Source organism: Scyliorhinus torazame, chromosome 3, assembly GCF_047496885.1.
Source record: "Scyliorhinus torazame isolate Kashiwa2021f chromosome 3, sScyTor2.1, whole genome shotgun sequence".
Classification (NCBI taxonomy): domain Eukaryota; kingdom Metazoa; phylum Chordata; class Chondrichthyes; order Carcharhiniformes; family Scyliorhinidae; genus Scyliorhinus; species Scyliorhinus torazame.
Window position 1 is genome coordinate 32,474,977 of NC_092709.1, and position 18,863 is coordinate 32,493,839.

Below are 18,863 nucleotides of genomic sequence, written 5' to 3' on the forward strand. Positions count from 1 at the left end.
GCGAGGTCTTGCACTTTGGAAAAAAGAATAGAGGCATGGACTATTTTCTAAACGGTGACAAAATTCATAATGCTGAAGTGCAAAGGGACTTGGGAGTCCTAGTCCAGGATTCTCTAAAGGTAAACTTGCAGGTTGAGTCCGTAATTAAGAAAGCAAATGCAATGTTGTCATTCATCTCAAAAGGCTTGGAATATAAAAGCAGGGATGTACTTCTGAAGCTTTATAAAAAGCATTAGTTAGGCCCCATTTAGAATACTGTGAGCAATTTTGGGCCCCACACCTCAGGAAGGACATACTGGCACTGGAGCGGGTCCAGCGGAGATTCACACGGATGATCCCAGGAATGGTAGGCCTAACATACGATGAACGTCTGAGGATCCTGGGATTATATTCATTGGAGTTTAGGAGGTTGAGGGGAGATCTAATAGAAACTTACAAGATAATGAATGGCTCAGATAGGGTGGATGTAGGGAAGTTGTTTCCATTAGCAGGGAGACTAGGACCCGGGGGCACAGCCTTAGAATAAAAGGGAGTCACTTTAGAACAGAGATGAGGAGAAATTTCTTCAGCCAGAGAGTGGTGGGTCTGTGGAGTTCATTGCCACAGAGGGCGGTGGAGGCCGGGACGTTGAGTGTCTTTAAGACAGAAGTTGATAAATTCTTGATTTCTCGAGGAATTAAGGGCTATGGAGAGAGAGCGGGTAAATGGAGTTGAAATCAGCCATGATTGAATGGCGGAGTGGACTCGATGGGCCGAATGGCCTTACTTCCGCTCCTATGTCTTATGGTCTTAAAGTTCAGGTTTTGCCTACAAATCAAAGATTTAAGATTCTCACTTAGCTGAATGTCTCAAGCGCTATTATTCTTTCTAGAAAAGCAGGTGACCAACTCAAACCTGACAAACATTCTTCAGAATTTGCTGAAACACAACATTTAACACATTGCAACAGGAATATACACAGATAAACTATGCCACCTAAAATGATTGCAGTAGTTAAGTTTGCATTCATTATCAACATTCATCTTCACTGGACTTAAAGGATTTAATATCTGAGAAAACAGTTGCTAAAAATATTAACCTATTCACATTGGTCAACTTTGTGGTAAGTATTAACATATCAAAACTCTACAATGGACATGATGCTTAACACTCTGCATGGGAGGAGAATAAAGAAACAGATTAATAACTATAAATATATTTTGTGAGGGCCACGAAGAATCCAGCACGAGTTTTAAGGATACAAAGTAATAACATTTATTTACAATAACATATATAGAAAACAGCAGCAGCAACTTTTCTTGCTGCACAATCCTTCCTGCCGGTTCCAAACTGGCCAGCTTTATTTATACTTGGAGTTTACTAATGGTTTATCCGCCCCCCTCATTGGGGAAGCTCATACTCCCACAGGATTGTGGGATTGTCATTAGACCCCAGCCAATGGTAAGCAGGCAGGTTATAACAATATAATTCACAAAAATATTTTTAAAAACTGAAAGGAATCCCAAAAATAGAGCTGTCTAGAAATGAGCCAAGATATCCCGATTATTTCACATCCATCACCGACAGCGAAAACTGCCTCCTCTGCCAATTAAGCAAGCATCAAGGTAGTTGGAGTTCCCAAAGGTCTGGGACTTAACCTGGGAAACAGGCCGACTTTTTCAGAATTAGTCTTGCCTTGATAGGTGTACTTCTCTCCTCTCCCCCTATTGAAAACCCTGACTGAGACGTGGCGAAGGGGGGAACACAGAAACGTTTCTGGTATAAAAGAGGCCGATACTTGCATATGAGAATGCGCGTTTTCCACTGTCCATTCACTACAAGCAGAAAGTATTTAGCTTCTGCTCGCTGGTTCCTCCAGGCCAAAAATAAACAACTCACCATATAAGAAACCAGGGCCCAAATGTGTGACTATGATCAGGTTTTTTCTCGAGTGAAAATTGGTATGCTTTATTGGCCAGTTTTACTATTCATTTTATGTCGGGGAAAGAGGTTTTGGTTTGCTATCAAGGCACATTGTAACATTATTAAAATGGAAAATTGCCCAAACTTAATTTAGACAAGTAGTAAGACCATTAGCAAGATGGAAGTCTCATTTTATTTTGAATTTTCACAGGCTGTCATCTGTGCTGAGTGACGACCTTCTTTTCTACATTTCTATGCATGCCTCCAAAAATAAAATCGCTGATAATCAATGTGTAACACTGAGTCATTGGTTTATTAAATTCTTTTAGATATTCACCTTTACTTCATGAGTGTATCCAGAGATAGGAACTGTTTCTGCCGAATGCAATTTCCTAAATTATAAAACAAAGAATTTGATATTAGATTTGCCCAATTATCAATGGCTTCACTTCCTATTCCTGAAATGCTACCTCTAATAATAATAATCTTTTATTGTCACAAGTAGGCCCAAACTGTCAGGGCATTTTTGCTAACATCTTATTGAAAAAAAAAAAAATGCTGAAAGATTATTTCAGAATATCATATCCCTAGAGATACTTGGTTTTAATGCTTGCCTCAACAACAACTTGCAGCACCTTTAATGTAATAAAACATCCCAAGGCGTTACAAAACAAAATTAGTCACCGAACCATGCAAGGATAGATGAGGACAAATGAACAAAAGCTTGGTGCACAAGGTAAGTTTTAAGGAGTGTCTTAAAGGAGAAAAGCGAGGTAACAAGGCGGGGAGGTTTAGGGAGAGAATTCCAGAGCCAAGGAACGGGGCAACTGAAGGCATGGCCACCAATGGTGGAGCAATTAGAACTGGGGATGCTCAAGAGACTGGAATTAGATGAATGCAGATGTATAGAGTTGAACAAGATCACAGAGCTAGAAAGGAACCCGGACATGGAAGGATTTGGAAAAAAACTAATGAGAGTTTTCAAACTGATGTGCTGTTTAACCAGGACCCGATATAGATCTACAGGCATTAATAATAATAATTGCATATTGTCACCCGAACAGGCGCCGAAATGTGGCGACTAGGGGCTTTTCACAGTAACTTCATTGAAGCCCACAAAGGCAGGGGATTTAGTGAGAGTTAGGACACAGGAAACCGCAAGATTATTGAAAATAGGTTGCAGGAGTACATTAGAATAGTTATGTCTGGAGGTAAAAAGGAATGATAAGGGTTTCACCAGCAGAAGAGCTGAGCCAGGGGCCCAGTCAGTCAATGTTATGGAAGTGGAATAGGCAGTCTTACTGGCGGTATAGGTGAGCAGTTGAAAGCTGATCTCAAGGTTAAATATGATTCCAAAATTGCAAACAGATTGGTCAGGCCTCAAGACAGTTGTCAGGGAGAGAGACATTTTGATGGCAAGGGAGTGGAGCTTGTGGCTAGAATCAAAAAGCATTGGTTTCATTCCTCCCAACATTTGATTGGAGGAAATTTCTGCTTATTTAACACTGGATGTCAGGCAAACAATCTGACAGTTTAGAGGTAGTTGAGGATTGAGAGAGGTGGTTGTGAGGTAGAGCTTGGTGCCAATCAGTGCAGATGTGGAAACTGACAATGTATTTCTGCATGATGGCTAGAGGGGCAGCTTGCAGATATGAAATAGGAGGGGCCAAGGATACAGCATTATGGGCAGCACTGTGGCTTCACAGCACCAGGGTCCGAGGTTCGAATCCCGGCTTGGGTCACTGTCTGTGCGGAGTCTACACGTTCTCCCAGTATCTGCGTGGGTTTTCTCCAGGTGCTCCGGTTTCCTCCCACAAGTCCCGAATGACGTGCTGTTTGGTAATTTGGTCATTCTGAATTCTCCCCCCGTGTAGCCGAACAGGCGCCGGAGTGTGGCAACTAGGGCTTTTCACAGTAACTTCATTGGTGTGTTAATGTAAGCCTATTTGTGACGACAAAAGATTTTTTTTTTTTTTTAAATTTGTTTTTATTCAAAATTTTTCAATAATTTTTTACAAGCCACCACAAAAAGAGAACAATAAAAAGAAAACAGCAATAAAACAAAAAGCAACTTAACCATTTAACAAATTAACAAAACAAGGTGGGGTACCTGCCCTCTACAAATGAAGTCAGTCCCGCCCCCCCCCCCCTCTGGTTTGCTGCGGCTGCTGACCTCCACCTAACGTTCCGTGAGAAAGTCAAGGAAGGGTTGCCCCTGCCTGGAGAACCCCTGCAAGGACCCTCGCAAGGCAAACTTTATCCTCTCCAACCTGAGAAACCCAGCCATGTCACTGACCCAAGTCTGCACACTTGGGGATTTCGCGTCCCTCCACATTAACAAGAACCTTCATCGGGCTACCAAGGAGGCAAAGGGACTCCGGCCGCTTTCAACTCCTGCACTCCCGGATCGTCTGATACCCCAAATATCGCTATCCCCCAGCTTGGTTTTACCCGACTGTCCAAGACCTTGGATATAGCCTTCGCGAAGCCTTTCCAAAATCCTGTAAGTGCCGGGCATGCCCAGAACATATGGACATGATTTGCGGGGCTCCCTGAGCACCTCACTCACCTGTCCTCCACCCCAAAGAACTTACTCATTCTCGCCACTGTCATATGCGCCCGGTGCACCATCTTAAACTGAATCAGGTTAAGCATGGCACAATTTGAGGAGGAATTGACCCTGCCCAGGGCGCCAGCCCACAGGCCCTCACCTAGCTCCTCGCCCAGCTCCTCCTCCCACTTGCCCTTCAGCTCTTTCACCGAGGCCTCCTCCGCCTCCTGCAGCTCCTGGTATATGTCTGATACCTTGCTGTCCCCAACCCACACGCCCGAGACCACCCTGTCCGGTATCCTCCGGGCAGGTAGCAATGGAAATTCCCCCACCTGCTTTTTCACGAATGCCCGAACCTGCATGTACCTAAAAGTATTCCCCGGGCGCAACCCAAATTTCTCCTCCAGCGCCCTCAGACTAGCAAAATTCCCATCGATAAACAAGTCCCCCAACCTTTTGATACCCGCCCTGTGCCACCTCAGGAACCCACCGTCTATTCTTCCCGGAACGAACCTGTGATTCCGTATCGGGGTCCAGACTGAGACCCCTACCTCCCCCCTATGCCGTCTCCACTGCCCCCAAATCCCCAGTGTCCCCAAATCCCCAGTGTCGTCGCCATCACCGGGCTCGTGGTATACCGCGTTGGCGAAAGCGGTGCAGTTATCAGTACCCCCAAGCTAGCATCTTTACAAGACACCGATTCCAACCGTTTCCAAGCCGCCCCCTCTCCCTCCATTACCCATTTCCGAATCATAGATACATTCGCTGCCCAATAGCTGCAAAAGTTCGGCAGCACCAACCCCTCCCCCTCCCCCCGACAGCGCTCCAAGAACAGTCTCTTAATCCGCGGGGTCCTGTTTGCCCACACAAATCCCATAATACTCCTACTTACCCGCTTGAAAAAGGACTTGGGGATGAGAATGGACAGGCACTGGAAGACGAACAAGAACCGAGGGAGGACCGTCATCTTTACGGACTGCACCCTGCCCGCCAGGGAAAGCGGCAGCATGTCCCACACCTCCTGAAGTCCTCCTCCATCTGATCCACCAGCCACGCTAAATTGAGCTTGTGCAAACCCCCCCAGCTCTTAGCCACCTGGATGCCCAAATAACGAAAGCTCCTCTCCACCATCTTGAGCGGTAGCTCACCCAATCTCTTTTCCTGGCCCCTCGCATGTGTCACAAAAAGTTTGCTTTTTCCAACATTCAGCTTATACCCCGAAAAGTCTCCAAGAATCTGCATGACCTCTCCCATCCCCTCCACCGGATCCGCAATATACAGGTCATCCGCATACAGTGAGATACGATGCTCCTCCCACCCCCCCGAACCAACCCCTTCCAGATTCTGGACTCCCTCAACGCCATGGCCAGCGGCTCGATCGCCAGGGCAAACAGCAGGGGGGACAGGGGGCACCCCTGCCTCATTCCTCAATATAATCTAAAGTACTCCGACCGCAGCCGGTTCGTCGATACACTCGCTACCGGGGCCTGGTACAACAATTTGACCCGCCCTATAAATTCCTCTCCAAACCCAAATCTGCCTAACACTTCACACAGGTACTCCCACCCCACCCGATCAAAGGCTTTCTCCGCATCCATCGCCGCTACCACTTCTGCGTCGTCGTCCCCTCCGAGGGCATCATGATCAAATTCAGGAGCCTCTGCACTTTCGTATTCAACTGCCTGCCCTTCACAAACCCCGTCTGATCCTCATTAATCACTCCCGGGACACAGTCCTCAATCCTAGTGGCCAAGATCTTTGCCAACAGCTTGGCATCCACATTCAGGAGCGCAATCGGCCTATAGGAGCCGCATTGCAACGGGTCCTTATCTCGCTTGAGGATAAGCGAGATCAGAGCCTGCAACATCATCGGGGGAAGGATTCCCTTTTCCTTAGCCTCATTAAAGGTTCTCCACAACAGCGGGCCCAACAGCTCCGAGAATTTCCTATAAAACTCTACGGGATACCCATCCTGTCCCGGGCCTTGCCCGCCTGCATACCCACTAACCCCTTAACCAGTTCCCCCATCTCAATCGGGGCCCTCAATCCCTCTACCCGCCCCTCCTCCACCTTTGGAAACCTCAGTTGGTCCAGGAACTACCTCATCTCATTCCCCCCCCCCCCCCCCCCGGGTTCTGACTCGTACAATTTACCATAGAAGTCCTTGAAGACGTCGTTAATCTTTGCCAAGCTCAGCACCGTGTTCCCCCCCATCTCTAATTCCCCCAATCTCTTTAGCCGCCTCTCTCTTCCGCAGCTGATGCGCCAGCATTCTACTTGTCTTCTCCCCATACTCATACACTGCTCCCTGTACCTTCCTCAACTGGGCCTCAGCCTACCCCGTGGTAAACAAGTCAACATCCGCCTGGAGGCTCCGGCGCTCCTTCAACAACCCCTCCTCGGGGGATTCCGCATACCTCCTGTCCACCCTAAGTATCTCCCCCACCAATCTCTCCCAGATGATACTAAGATTGGTGGAGTTGCAGATAGCGAGGAGGACTGTCAGAGAATTCAGCAAAATATAGATTGGAGAGTTGGGCAGAGAAATGGCAGATGGACTTCAATCCAGGCAAATGCGAGGTGATGCATTTTGGAAGAACGAATTCAAAAGCGGACTATACGGTCAATGGAAGAGTCCTGGGGAAAATTGATGTACAGAGAGATCTGGGAGTTCAGTTCCATTGTACCCTGAAGGTGGCAACGCAGGTCGATAGAGTGGTCAAGAAGGCATACAGCATGCTTGCCTTCATTGGACGGGATATTGAGTACAAGAGTCGGCTGGTCATGTTCCAGTTGTATAGGACTTTGGTTCGGCCACATTTGGAATACGGCGTGCAGTTCTGGTCGCCACATTACCAGAAGGATGTGGATGCTTTAGAGAGGGTGCAGGGGAGGTTGCCTGGTATGGAGGGTGCTAGCTATGAAGAAAGGTTGAGTAGATTAGGATTGTTTTCGTTGGAAAGACGGAGGCTGAGGGGGGACCTGATTGAGGTCTACAAAATTATGAGACGTATGGACAGGGTGGATAGCAACAAGCTTTTTCCAACAGTGGGGGGTGTCAATTACAAGGGGTCACGATTTCAAGGTGAGAGGGGAAAAGTTTAAGGGAGATGTGCGTGGAAAGTTTTTTACGAGAGGGTGGCGGGTGCCTGGAACGCTTTGCCAGCGGAGGTGGTAGAGGCGGGCACGATAGCATCATTCAAGATGCATCTAGACAGATATATGAACGGGCGGGGAACAGAGGGAAGTAGATCCTTGGAAAACAGGCAACAGGTTTAGATAAAGGATTTGGACCGGCGCAGGCTGGGAGGGCCGAAGGGCCTGTTCCTGTGCTGAAATTTGCTTTGTTCTCCATCCTCTCCCTCTTCTCTCTGTGGGCCCTGATTGAAATTAGCTCCCCCCTGACAACTGCCTTCAGCGCCTCCCAGACCACACTCACCAGAACCTCCCCATTATCATTGGCCTCCACATAGCTTTGGATATACCTCCGAACCCTCCCACAAACCTCCTCGTCCGCCAATAGTCCCACGTCCATTCGCCACAGCGGGCGTTGGCCTCTCTCCTCCAACCCCAGCTCCACCCAGTGCGGGGCATGGTCCGAGATCGCAATGGTCGAATACTCCACCCCCTCCACTCTCGGGACTAGCGTCCTACTTACTACGAAAAAATCAATCCGCGAGTAAGCCTTGTGCACATGGGAGAAGGCAAACTCCTTCGCCCTAGGCCTGGCAAATCTCCATGGATCCACTCCCACTATCTGGTCCATGAACCCCCTCAGGACCTTGGCCGCTGCCGGCCTCTTACCCGATCTCAACCTGGACCAATCCAGTGTCGGGTCCAGGACCGTGTTAAAGTCCCCCCCCCCCCCCCATTAAACTGCATGACTCCAGATCCGGAATCCGACTCAACATCCGCTTCATGAACCCTGCATCGTCCCAGTTCAGAGCATACACATTCACCAGCACCACCCGGGCCCCCTGCAGCCTGCCACTCACCATAACATATCGACCCCCCTTATCCGCCACAATACCCGGCGCCTCAAATGCCACCCGCTTGCTCACCAAAATTGCGACCCCCCATGTCCTTCTCATCCAGCCCTGAGTGGAACACCTGCCCCACCCATCCCTTCCTCAGCCTGGTTTGATCCGCGATCCTCGGGTGCATTTCCCACCCCCCCCCCCCATTACGATAAAGGATTATTATTAGAGGTAGCATTTCAGGAATGGGAAGTGACGCCATTGATGATAGTTCTCTGGCTATGATTCGATAGTTAAGAATGGAACAACGCAGGTATGGGCACGTTCAACTGTGTCAAAGGCTGCAGAGAGGTCGAGAAGGACAAGGAAGGATAATTTGCCTTTGGCAGACACAAAGGGTGTCATCTGCTGTTCCAGTACTGTGCAGGGACAGAAACCTGATTGGAGGGATACAAACATCGAGTTCCAGGAAAGATGGCCATGTATTTGGGAAGCGAGAACATATGGAAGGTCTTTGGAGAAGAAATAGAGATGAGAAATAGACTAGGATGTTTCAAGAACCTTTTTCTTTGGAAAGGGGTGGTAAGGACAGATCCAAAGGAGAGAGGAACAGAACCTGAGGGGAGAGAGAGAACCGATAAACAATGTCAGCTGACATGGGAACCAGAGGGAAGCTGGGTGGTCAGTAGTTCATAGAACCCTACAGCGCAGAAGCAGGCTATTTGGCCCATCGAGTCTGCACCGAAACCCCCCCCCTCCGCAAAAATACCCTTACCGACTCCCCGCAACCTAACCTGCACATCCTGTACTTTAATGGGAATAGGATAAAGCGATCAGCAGTTGGATCTCATGGACACAATGAGCTCATAGAGTACATGTGGAACTAGGAGTGAAACTAGAGGAAGCGGAAGCTACAAGTTCAGGGCTAGGGCAGGAGGGGAGCCTGACAGAGTATTCAGCCTGGTGGGAGAGAGGAAAGTGGCAGAACAGCTGATTGGATGGCTTCAATCTTGGTGACAAAGAAATCCATAAGCTCCTCACATTTGGCGCTGGAGGTGAGGATTGTAGAAACAGCGCTAAGTGGTTTCAGGTGATGGTTTACATTAGAGAAAATAAGTTGGTGTGTACGTGTAGGCGGGTCATGCGTTATCTTTACATTTCAGGATGATCCTGGATTAGGAAACTATTTGAACAGGTGAGACCAGAAATCCGTTAGATTCTTGTGAAAACTCATCCTTCAGGGAAGAAAACCTGCCCTTCTTACCCAGTTAGGCCAATCCCACAGCAGCACCGCTTTCAGTGGTTCCAGAAGGTGGCCCACTAGCACCTTCTCAGTGCAACTAGGTTATGGGCAATAAATGGTGACTTTGCCAGACCACATCCTGAAAATGAATAAGAACAGAGAGAACTGATCATCAGTGCAATTTATAACTTACCGTTATCCATTATTTGAATGTGGAACTGAAAGAGCATTGGAACCATTTTTAAACTTTCCAGTTGTGTATCCAATGATGCTCCATAGGCTCTCAAGGTTGCAAGATCGGTTTCCAACTTTACCTTCTGATTCTGAGATAGAAAACAAGTTGTAATTATTAAAATTGAAGTTCTGATAAATCATGGAACTGCTACCGATCATACGAGAGCCCCATTTAAATAATTCTAAACAGAGTTATATGAAATTAACAGTTTAATGTTGCAAATTTTAAATCTTTTTCAACCACTTTGGCTCGGCAAAGTCAACTTGAAAAATACAGGTAGCGGTTTCTTATTGCCTTCTCCTCAAAGATGACATAATAAATTTTATCCCAAATGTCAAACATCCAGCACACACATCACTGCCGATATTATTAAATATATATATCATACATTTGCAAGGCCAGAGTGAGACATTTAGTAAATTTGAAATAAAGTATTGAACATTGAACGCATATAATTTACCTTAAATCCTTCCAATTGTTTGCTTAAATTTTCATGCTCATCATCTGCATGCTCCAAAGATTTTGCAAGTGCACCAAGTTCTAACTCTCTTACTAGGAGGCAAACAAAACAGACTGTAACTTTCATTTTGGATTTTACCCCATGTCTTACTTCTGGCTGTTCTCACATCTCCGTTGCCAATGAGAGGTCACAGAACGATTGCCAAAAATCATGGATTAATTAATGATAGGCAACACAGGCAAAGCTTGATTGAATGCTTTGATTAAGGAGCTACAGGAGGCTTATAGAATCCATGTGCCTATTGCCGGGTCTTGGAAAAAGTTATCCAATTAGACTCCTTGCTTTTCCCCAATAGCTACAAGTTTTGATGAAGCTAGTGTGGTCACACTGCTAACATTTGATAAAGTGTCAATAAGAATTGAAGTGCATGGGATTACAGGAACATAGCAGCACGAACAAAGTTAGCCAAGAGACAAGAGAGCAGACAGCTTATTTTCAGAATGGAAGGAAGTATACATTAGTGTCCCCCACAGGTCGGCATAGAGAACACAATTTTTTTTAGTAAGAAGTCTTACAACACCAGGTAAAGTCCAACAGGTTTATTTGGAATCTCAAGCTTTCAGAGCGTAGCTCCTTCATCAGCTGAGATTCACCTACGCTCTGAAAGCTCGTGATTCCAAGTAAACCTGTTGGACTTTAACCTGGAGTTGTAAGACTTCTTACTGTTCCATCCCAGTCCAACGCCAGCATCTCCACAACAATGTTTTTTTATTGATGACCTGGACTTGGGTACAGGCGTTACAATTTCAAATGGTGACACCAAGTTGACTTGAAAACGTATTATTGGTAGTTTCAAAAGTAGTTTTGGTGTGACTATCATTTTGTGGAATTAATATGTTATTGAGCATTATATACTGACATTGACAGAAGCCATTTTAAAAACTAAACCAGTTATTGCATTATTGGAAACCAGCCAGATCAGTTAAATAGACAGCCAGCAGTCATTGTGAAACAAGTAAAGAATAAGCAATTGATCAATATATGTATTGGAAAGGCTGGTAATACAAGCCTGCAGCTGAAAAATGCTTAGAACTTTTAAAATTCTTAGCACTTGATTTTAATACAATTATTGAAAGTCATGGGAATTGTAAAATGCTGCCTTCCCAGACAGGCTGGAAAGATAACATGAACTTAAATATTTTATTAGCTTTGGCTGAAGGTATAATAATAACAATAATAATCTTTATTGTCACAAGTAGGCTTACATTAACACTGCAATGAAGTTACTGTGAAAAGTCCCTAGTCGCCACATTCCGGCGCCTGTCGGGTACACAGAGGGGGAGTTCAGAATGTCCAATTCACCTAACAGCACGTCTTGCGGGACTTGTGGGAGAAAAACGGAGCACCCGGAGGAAACCCACGCAGGCACGAGGAGAACGTGCAGACTCCCCACAGACAGTGACCCAAGCCGGGAATCGAAACTGGGACCCTGGAGCTGTGAAGCAACAGTGCTACCCACTGTGCTACCGTGCCGCCCTGGCCTTCATTCAACATGTCTCAATTATAAAAGACAGTTATGTTAACCAATAATTGTTCAATACTTAGGCGAACTTAAAGTAAGAGATAGAGCTTAAGAAAAGCCATCGTCTTAAGGTTAAGACAATGTACACAATTAGCTAAAAATTAAAGGGGGAGCTGTTATTTCATGATTGGCAAATTAAAGACAATTGGCTATTTTAAAGAAATTGACAAAGGTGTGTTAGCTATGCGGAAAGGCTGAATAGACTCGGACTATTTTCATTAGAAAGACGGAGGTAGCGCAGTGGGTAGCACTGCTGCCTCACGGCGCCAAGTCCCAGCTTCGATCCTGGCTCTGGGTCACTGTCCGTGTGGAGTTTACACATTCTCCCCGTTTCGCCCAAACAACCCAAAGATGTGCAGGTTAGGTGGATGAGCCACACCAAATTGCCCCTTAATTGGGAAAAAATGAATTGGGCACTCTAAATTTATGCAAAAAAAAGAAAGACGGAGGTTGAGGGTGACCTGATAGAGGTCAGCAAGATTATAAGGGGCATGGATAGAATGGATAGGCAGGCACTCTTTCCCAGGGTGGAGGGGTCAGTCACCAGGGGGCATAGGTTTAAGGTCCTTGGGGCAAAGTTTAGAGGAGATGTGCGAGGCAGGTTTTTTTACGCAGAGGGCAGTGAGTGCCTGGAACGCGTTGCCAGGGGAGGTTGTGGAAGCAGATACATTAACTGCGTTCAAAATGCATCTCGACGGGCCCCCGATGGCGAGCGTGGTCACGAATGGACGGGGGTTTGATTATTTTCGGCTCCATAGAGGGACGAGGCAGGGGATGTCCTCTGTCCCCCGTTATTGTTTGCACTGGCGATTGAGCCCCTGGCCATAGCATTGAGGGGTTCCAGGAAGTGGAGGGGAGTACTCAGGGGAGGAGAAGAACACCGGGTATCTCTGTATGCGGATGATTTGTTGCTATGTGTGGCGGACCCGGCGGAGGGGATGCCAGAGATAATGCGGATACTTGGGGAGTTTGGGGATTTTTCTGGGTATAAATTGAACATGGGGAAAAGTGAGTTGTTTATGGTGCATCCAGGGGAGCAGAGCAGAGAAATAGAGGATTTACCGTTGAGGAAGGTAACAAGGGACTTTCGGTACTTGGGGATCCAGAGAGCCAAGAATTGGGGTACATTACATAGGCTTAATTAACGCGGGTGGTGGAACAGATGGAGGAGGACTTTAAGAGATGGGACATGGTGTCCCTGTTACTGGCAGGTAGGGTGCAGGCGGTTAAAATGGTGGTCCTCCCGAGATTCCTTTTTGTGTTTCAGTGCCTCCCGGTGGTGGTCACGAAGGCTTTTTTCAAAACAATCGAGAAGAGTATATGAGTTTTGTGTGGGCCGGGAAGACCCCCGAGAGTGAGGAGGGGATTTTTGCAGCGTAGTAGGGACAGGGGGGGGCTGGCACTACCGAGCCTAAGTGAGTACTACTGGGCCGCCAATGTTTCAATGGTGTGTAAGTGGATGGGAGAAGAGGAGGGAGCGGTGTGGAAGAGATTGGAGAGGGTGTCCTGCAGGGGGACTAGCCTACAAGCTATGGTGACGGCACAGTTGCCGTTCTCACCGAAGAAATACACAACAAGCCCGGTGGTGGTGGTGGCTTCATTGAAAATTTGGGGGCAGTGGAGACGGCATAGGGGAAAGACGGGAGCCTCGGTGCGGTCCCCGATAAGAAATAACCATAGGTTTTGTTCCGGGGAGAATGGATGGGGGATTTGGAGCATGGCAAAGAGCAGGGGTAGCACAATTGAGAGATCTGTTCGTAGATGGGACGTTTGCGAGTCTGGGAGCACTGACGGGAAAATATGGGTTGCCCCAAGGGAATCCATTTCGGTATATGCAACTGAGGGCTTTTGCGAGGCAACAGGTGAGGGAATTCCCGCAGCTCCCGACGCAGGAGGTGCAGGATAGAGTGACCTCAGAGACATGGGTGCGGGATGGTAAGGTGTCGGACATATATAGGGAAATGAGGGACGAGGGGGAGATCATGGTAGATGAGCTGAAAGGGAAATGGGAAGAAGAGCTGGGGGAGGAGATTGAGGAGGGGCTGTGGGCTGATGCCCTAAGTAGGGTAAACTCATCGTCCCTCGTGTGCCAGGCTAAGCCTGATACAATTTAAGGTGTTACACAGGGCGCATATGACTGGAGCACGGCTCAGTAAATTTTTTGGGATAGAGGATAGGTGTGCGAGATGCTCGAGAAGCCCAGCGAATCACACCCACATGTTCTGGTCATGCCCGGCACTACAGGGGTTTTGGGTGGGGGTGGCAAAGGTGCTTTCGAAGGTGGTGGGGGTCCAGGTCGAACCAAGCTGGGGGTTGGCTATATTTGGGGTTGCAGACGAGCCGGGAGTGCAGGAGGCGAGAGAGGCTGATGTTTTGGCCTTTGCGTCCCTAGTAGCCCGGCGCAGGATATTGTTAATGTGGAAGGAAGCCAAACCCCCGGGGTGTGGAGACCTGGATAAACGACATGGCAGGGTTTATAAAGTCAGAACGGATTCAGTTCATACTAAGGGGTTCGGCTCAAGGGTTCACCAGGCGGTGGCAACCGTTCGTCGACTACCTCACATAAAGATAGAGGGAATGGAAAAGAAGAAGACAACAGCAGCAACCCAGGGGGAGGGAGGGGGGGGTGGGGGGGGGGGGAGGTATCGGACGGACTCTCAGGGATGTTATTGTATATGTATAGGCACTTGTTTTAGGTAATGTATATTGGACTGTTGGATTGTATCTTCGGAGAGTATTTATTTTTGACAAGGCAGTTGCCATTTAGTTTGGTTTTTGTTTCTGTTCATATATTATTTATTTGTTTAAAACTGGCCACTGTTATTTATATTGCTTTATTGTTGTTTAAAAGAAACACTACGTACTGTTATGTTTGGCCAAAAAATCTTGAATAAAATATATATTTTTTAAAAAAGGCATCTCGACAAACACATGGATACAATGGGAATAGAGGGATAAGGCAGAAGGAAGTGCTTTTCAACGGTTGGTATCATGACCGGTACAGGCCTAGAGGGCCGAAGGGCCTGTTCCTGTGCTGTATTGTTCTTTGTTCTTTCATTGTGGACTTAAAGGTAGAAAATAAAGTTTCAAGATGCCATCTTGGGTTAACATGCTATCCACGTTTTCAGAGCCTTCATGTCTTGGTCTGAAGAGGGTACCGAGAAATCTGTTCAATTGTCAAAGTTCAGCTTTCTCCTCTTGCTGTTAATTACTGCTAATCACTATTTTTTTTTTTAATTAAATATTTTATTGAAAATTTTTGGTCAACCAACACAGTACATTGTGCATCCTTTACACAATATTATAACAACACAAATAACAATGACCTATTTTATAAACAAAAAATGAATAAATAATAAATAACAAAAATGAAAACTAGCCCTAATTGGCAACTGCCTTGTCACAAGTAACACTCTCCAAAAATATAATTTAACAGTCCAATATATAATTATCTGTAGCAACGACCTATACATATTATACAGTATATATTAACAACCCTGAGAGTCCTTCTGGTTCCTCCCCCCCCCCCCCCCCCCCCCCCCCGATCCTGGGCTGCTGCTGCTGCTGCCTTCTTTTTCCCATTCCGTCTATCTTTCTGCGAGGTATTCGACAAACGGTTGCCACCGCCTGGTGAACCCTTGAGCCGACCCCGTTAGGACGAACTTAATCCGCTCTAGCTTTATAAACCCCGCCATGTCATTTATCCAGGTCTCCACCCCCGGGGGGCTTGGCTTCTTTCCACATTAGCAATATCCTGCGCCGGGCTACTAGGGACGCAAAGGCCAAAACATCGGCCTCTCTCGCCTCCTGCACTCCGGCTCTTGTGCAACCCCAAATATAGCCAACCCCCAGCTTGGTTCGACCCGGACTCCTACTACTTTTGAAAGCACCTTTGTCACCCCCATCCAAAACCCCTGTAGTGCCGGGCATGACCAAAACATATGGGTATGATTCGCTGGGCTTCTCGAGCACCTCGCACACCTATCCTCCACCCCAAAAAATTTACTGAGCCGTGCTCCCAGTCATGTGTGCCCTGTGTAATACCTTAAACTGAATCAGGCTTAGCCTGGCACACGAGGACGACGAGTTTACCCTGCTTAGGGCATCTGCCCACAGCCCCTCCTCGATCTCCTCCCCCAGCTCTTCTTCCCATTTCCCTTTTAGTTCATCTACCATAGTCTCCCCTTCGTCTCTCATTTCCCTATATATATCTGACACCTTACCATCCCCCACCCATGTCTTTGAGATCACTCTGTCCTGCACCTCTTGTGTCGGGAGCTGCGGGAATTCCCTCACCTGTTGCCTCGCAAAAGCCCTCAGTTGCATATACCTGAATGCATTCCCCTTGGGCAACCCATATTTCTCGGTCAGCGCTCCCAGACTCGCGAACTTCCCCATCCACAAACAGATCTTTCAATTGCGTTATTCCTGCTCTTTGCCACATTCCATATCCCCCATCCATTCCCCCCGGGGCAAACCTATGGTTGTTTCTTATCGGGGACCCCCCCAAGGCTCCAGTCTTTCCCCTATGCCGTCTCCACTGTCCCCAAATCTTCAGTGTAGCCACCACCACCCGGGCTTGTGGTGTAGTTCCTCGGTGAGAACGGCAATGGGGCTGTCACCATAGCCTGTAGGCTAGTCCCCCTACAGGACGCCCTCTCTAATCTCTTCCACGCCGCTCCCCTCCTCCTCTCCCATCCACTTACTCACCATTGAAATATTAGCGGCCCAATAATACTCACTTAGGCTCGGTAGTGCCAGCCCCCCCCTATCCCTGCTACGCTGTAAGAATCCCTTCCTCACTCTCGGGGTCTTCCCGGCCCACACAAAACCCATGATGCTCTTTTCAATCCTTTAAAAAAAGCCTTCGTGATCACCATCGGGAGGCACTGAAACACAAAGAGGAATCTCGGGAGGACCACCATCTTAACCGCCTGCACCCTCCCTGCCATTGACAGGGATACCATATCCCATCTCTTGAAATCCTCCTCCATCTGTTCCACCAACCGCGTTAAATTTAACCTATGCAATGTGCCCCAATTCTTAGCTATCTGGATCCCCAAGTACCGAAAGTCCCTTGTTACCTTCCTCAATGGTAGGTCCTCTATTTCTCTACTCTGCTCCCCTGGATGCACCACAAACAACTCACTTTTCCCCATGTTCAATTTATACCCTGAAAAATCCCCAAACTCCCCAAGTATCCGCATTATTTCTGGCATCCCCTCCGCCGGATCCGCCACATATAGTAGCAAATCGTCCGCATACAAAGATACCCCGGTGTTCTTCTCCTCCCCTAAGTACTCCCCTCCACTTCTTGGAACCCCTCAGCGCTATCGCCAGGGGCTCAATCGCCAGTGCAAACAGTAATGGGGACAGAGGGCATCCCTGCCTTGTCCCTCTATGGAGCCGAAAATATGCCGATCCCCGTCCATTCGTGACCACACTCGCCACTGGGGCCCTATACAACAGCTGCACCCATCTAACATACCCCTCTCCAAAACCAAATCTCCTCAACACCTCCCACAAATAATCCCACTCCACTCTATCAAATGCTTTCTCTGCATCCATCGCCACTACTATCTCCGTTTCTCCCTCTGGTGGGGCCATCATCATTACCCCTAACAACCTCCGTATATTCGTGTTCAGCTGTCTCCCCTTCACAAACCCAGTTTGGTCCTCGTGGACCACCCCCGGGACACATTCCTCTATTCTCATTGCCATTACCTTGGCCAGGACCTTGGCATCTACATTTAGGAGGGAAATAGGTCTATAGGACCCGCATTGTAGCGGGTCCTTTTCCTTCTTTAAGAGAAGCGATATCGTTGCTTCAGACATAGTCGGGGGCAGTTGTCCCCTTTCCTTTGCCTCATTAAAGGTCCTCGTCAGTAACCGGGGCGAGCAAGTCCACATATTTTCTATAGAATTCGACTGGAATCCATCCGGTCCCGGGGCCTTTCCCGCCTGCATGCTCCTAATTCCTTTCACCACTTCTTCTACCTCGATCTGTGCTCCCAGTCCCACCCTTTCCTGCTCTTCCACCTTGGGAAATTCCAGCCGATCCAAGAAGCCCATCATTCTCTCCCTCCCATCCGCGGGTTGAGCTTCATATAATTTTTTATAAAATGTCTTGAACACTCCATTCACTCTCTCCGCTCCCCGCTCCATCTCTCCTTCCTCATCCCTCACTCCCCCTATTTCCCTCGCTGCTCCCCTTTTCCTCAATTGGTGTGCCAGCAACCTGCTCGCCTTCTCCCCATATTCATACTGTACACCCTGTGCCTTCCTCCATTGTGCCTCTGCAGTGCCTGTAGTCAGCAAGTCAAATTCTACATGTAGCCTTTGCCTTTCCCTGTACAGTCCCTCCTCCGGTGCTTCCGCATATTGTCTATCCACCCTCAAAAGTTCTTGCAGCAACCGCTCCCGTTCCTTACTCTCCTGCTTCCCTTTATGTGCCCTTATTGATATCAGCTCCCCTCTAACCACCGCCTTCAACGCCTCCCAGACCACTCCCACCTGGACCTCCCCATTATCATTGAGTTCCAAGTACTTTTCAATGCACCCCCTCACCCTTAGACACACCCCCTCATCTGCCATTAGTCCCATGTCCATTCTCCAGGGTGGGCGCCCTCCTGTTTCCTCCCCTATCTCCAAGTCCACCCAGTGTGGAGCGTGATCCGAAATGGCTCTAGCCGTATACTCCGTTCCCCTCACCTTCGGGATCAATGCCCTACCCAGCACAAAAAAGTCTATTCGCGAGTAGACTTTATGGACATAGGAGAAAAACGAGAACTCCTTACTCCTAGGTCTGCTAAATCTCCACGGGTCTACACCTCCCATCTGCTCCATAAAATCTTTAAGTACCTTGGCTGCTGCCGGCCTCCTTCCAGTCCTGGACTTCGACCTATCTAGCCCT

The 18,863-nt window shown here is 47.8% G+C and overlaps 1 protein-coding gene across 6 annotated transcripts in view; it reads right to left on the reverse strand.

The window, feature by feature from the left end:
* The window catches only part of LOC140408398 (uncharacterized), a 94,244-nt gene that overhangs the window by 4,203 nt on the left and 71,178 nt on the right, over positions 1-18,863 (reverse strand). For all 6 annotated transcript variants that reach the window (XM_072495540.1, XM_072495538.1, XM_072495539.1 and 3 more), the window contains 3 exons: positions 10,369-10,460; positions 9,867-9,996; positions 2,240-2,294 (listed from right to left, as the gene is read on the reverse strand). In XM_072495540.1, the coding sequence (XP_072351641.1) occupies positions 2,242-2,294; positions 9,867-9,996; positions 10,369-10,460 (275 nt within the window). In that variant the 3' untranslated portion in view covers positions 2,240-2,241. The remainder of the gene's footprint in view (positions 1-2,239; positions 2,295-9,866; positions 9,997-10,368; positions 10,461-18,863) is intronic.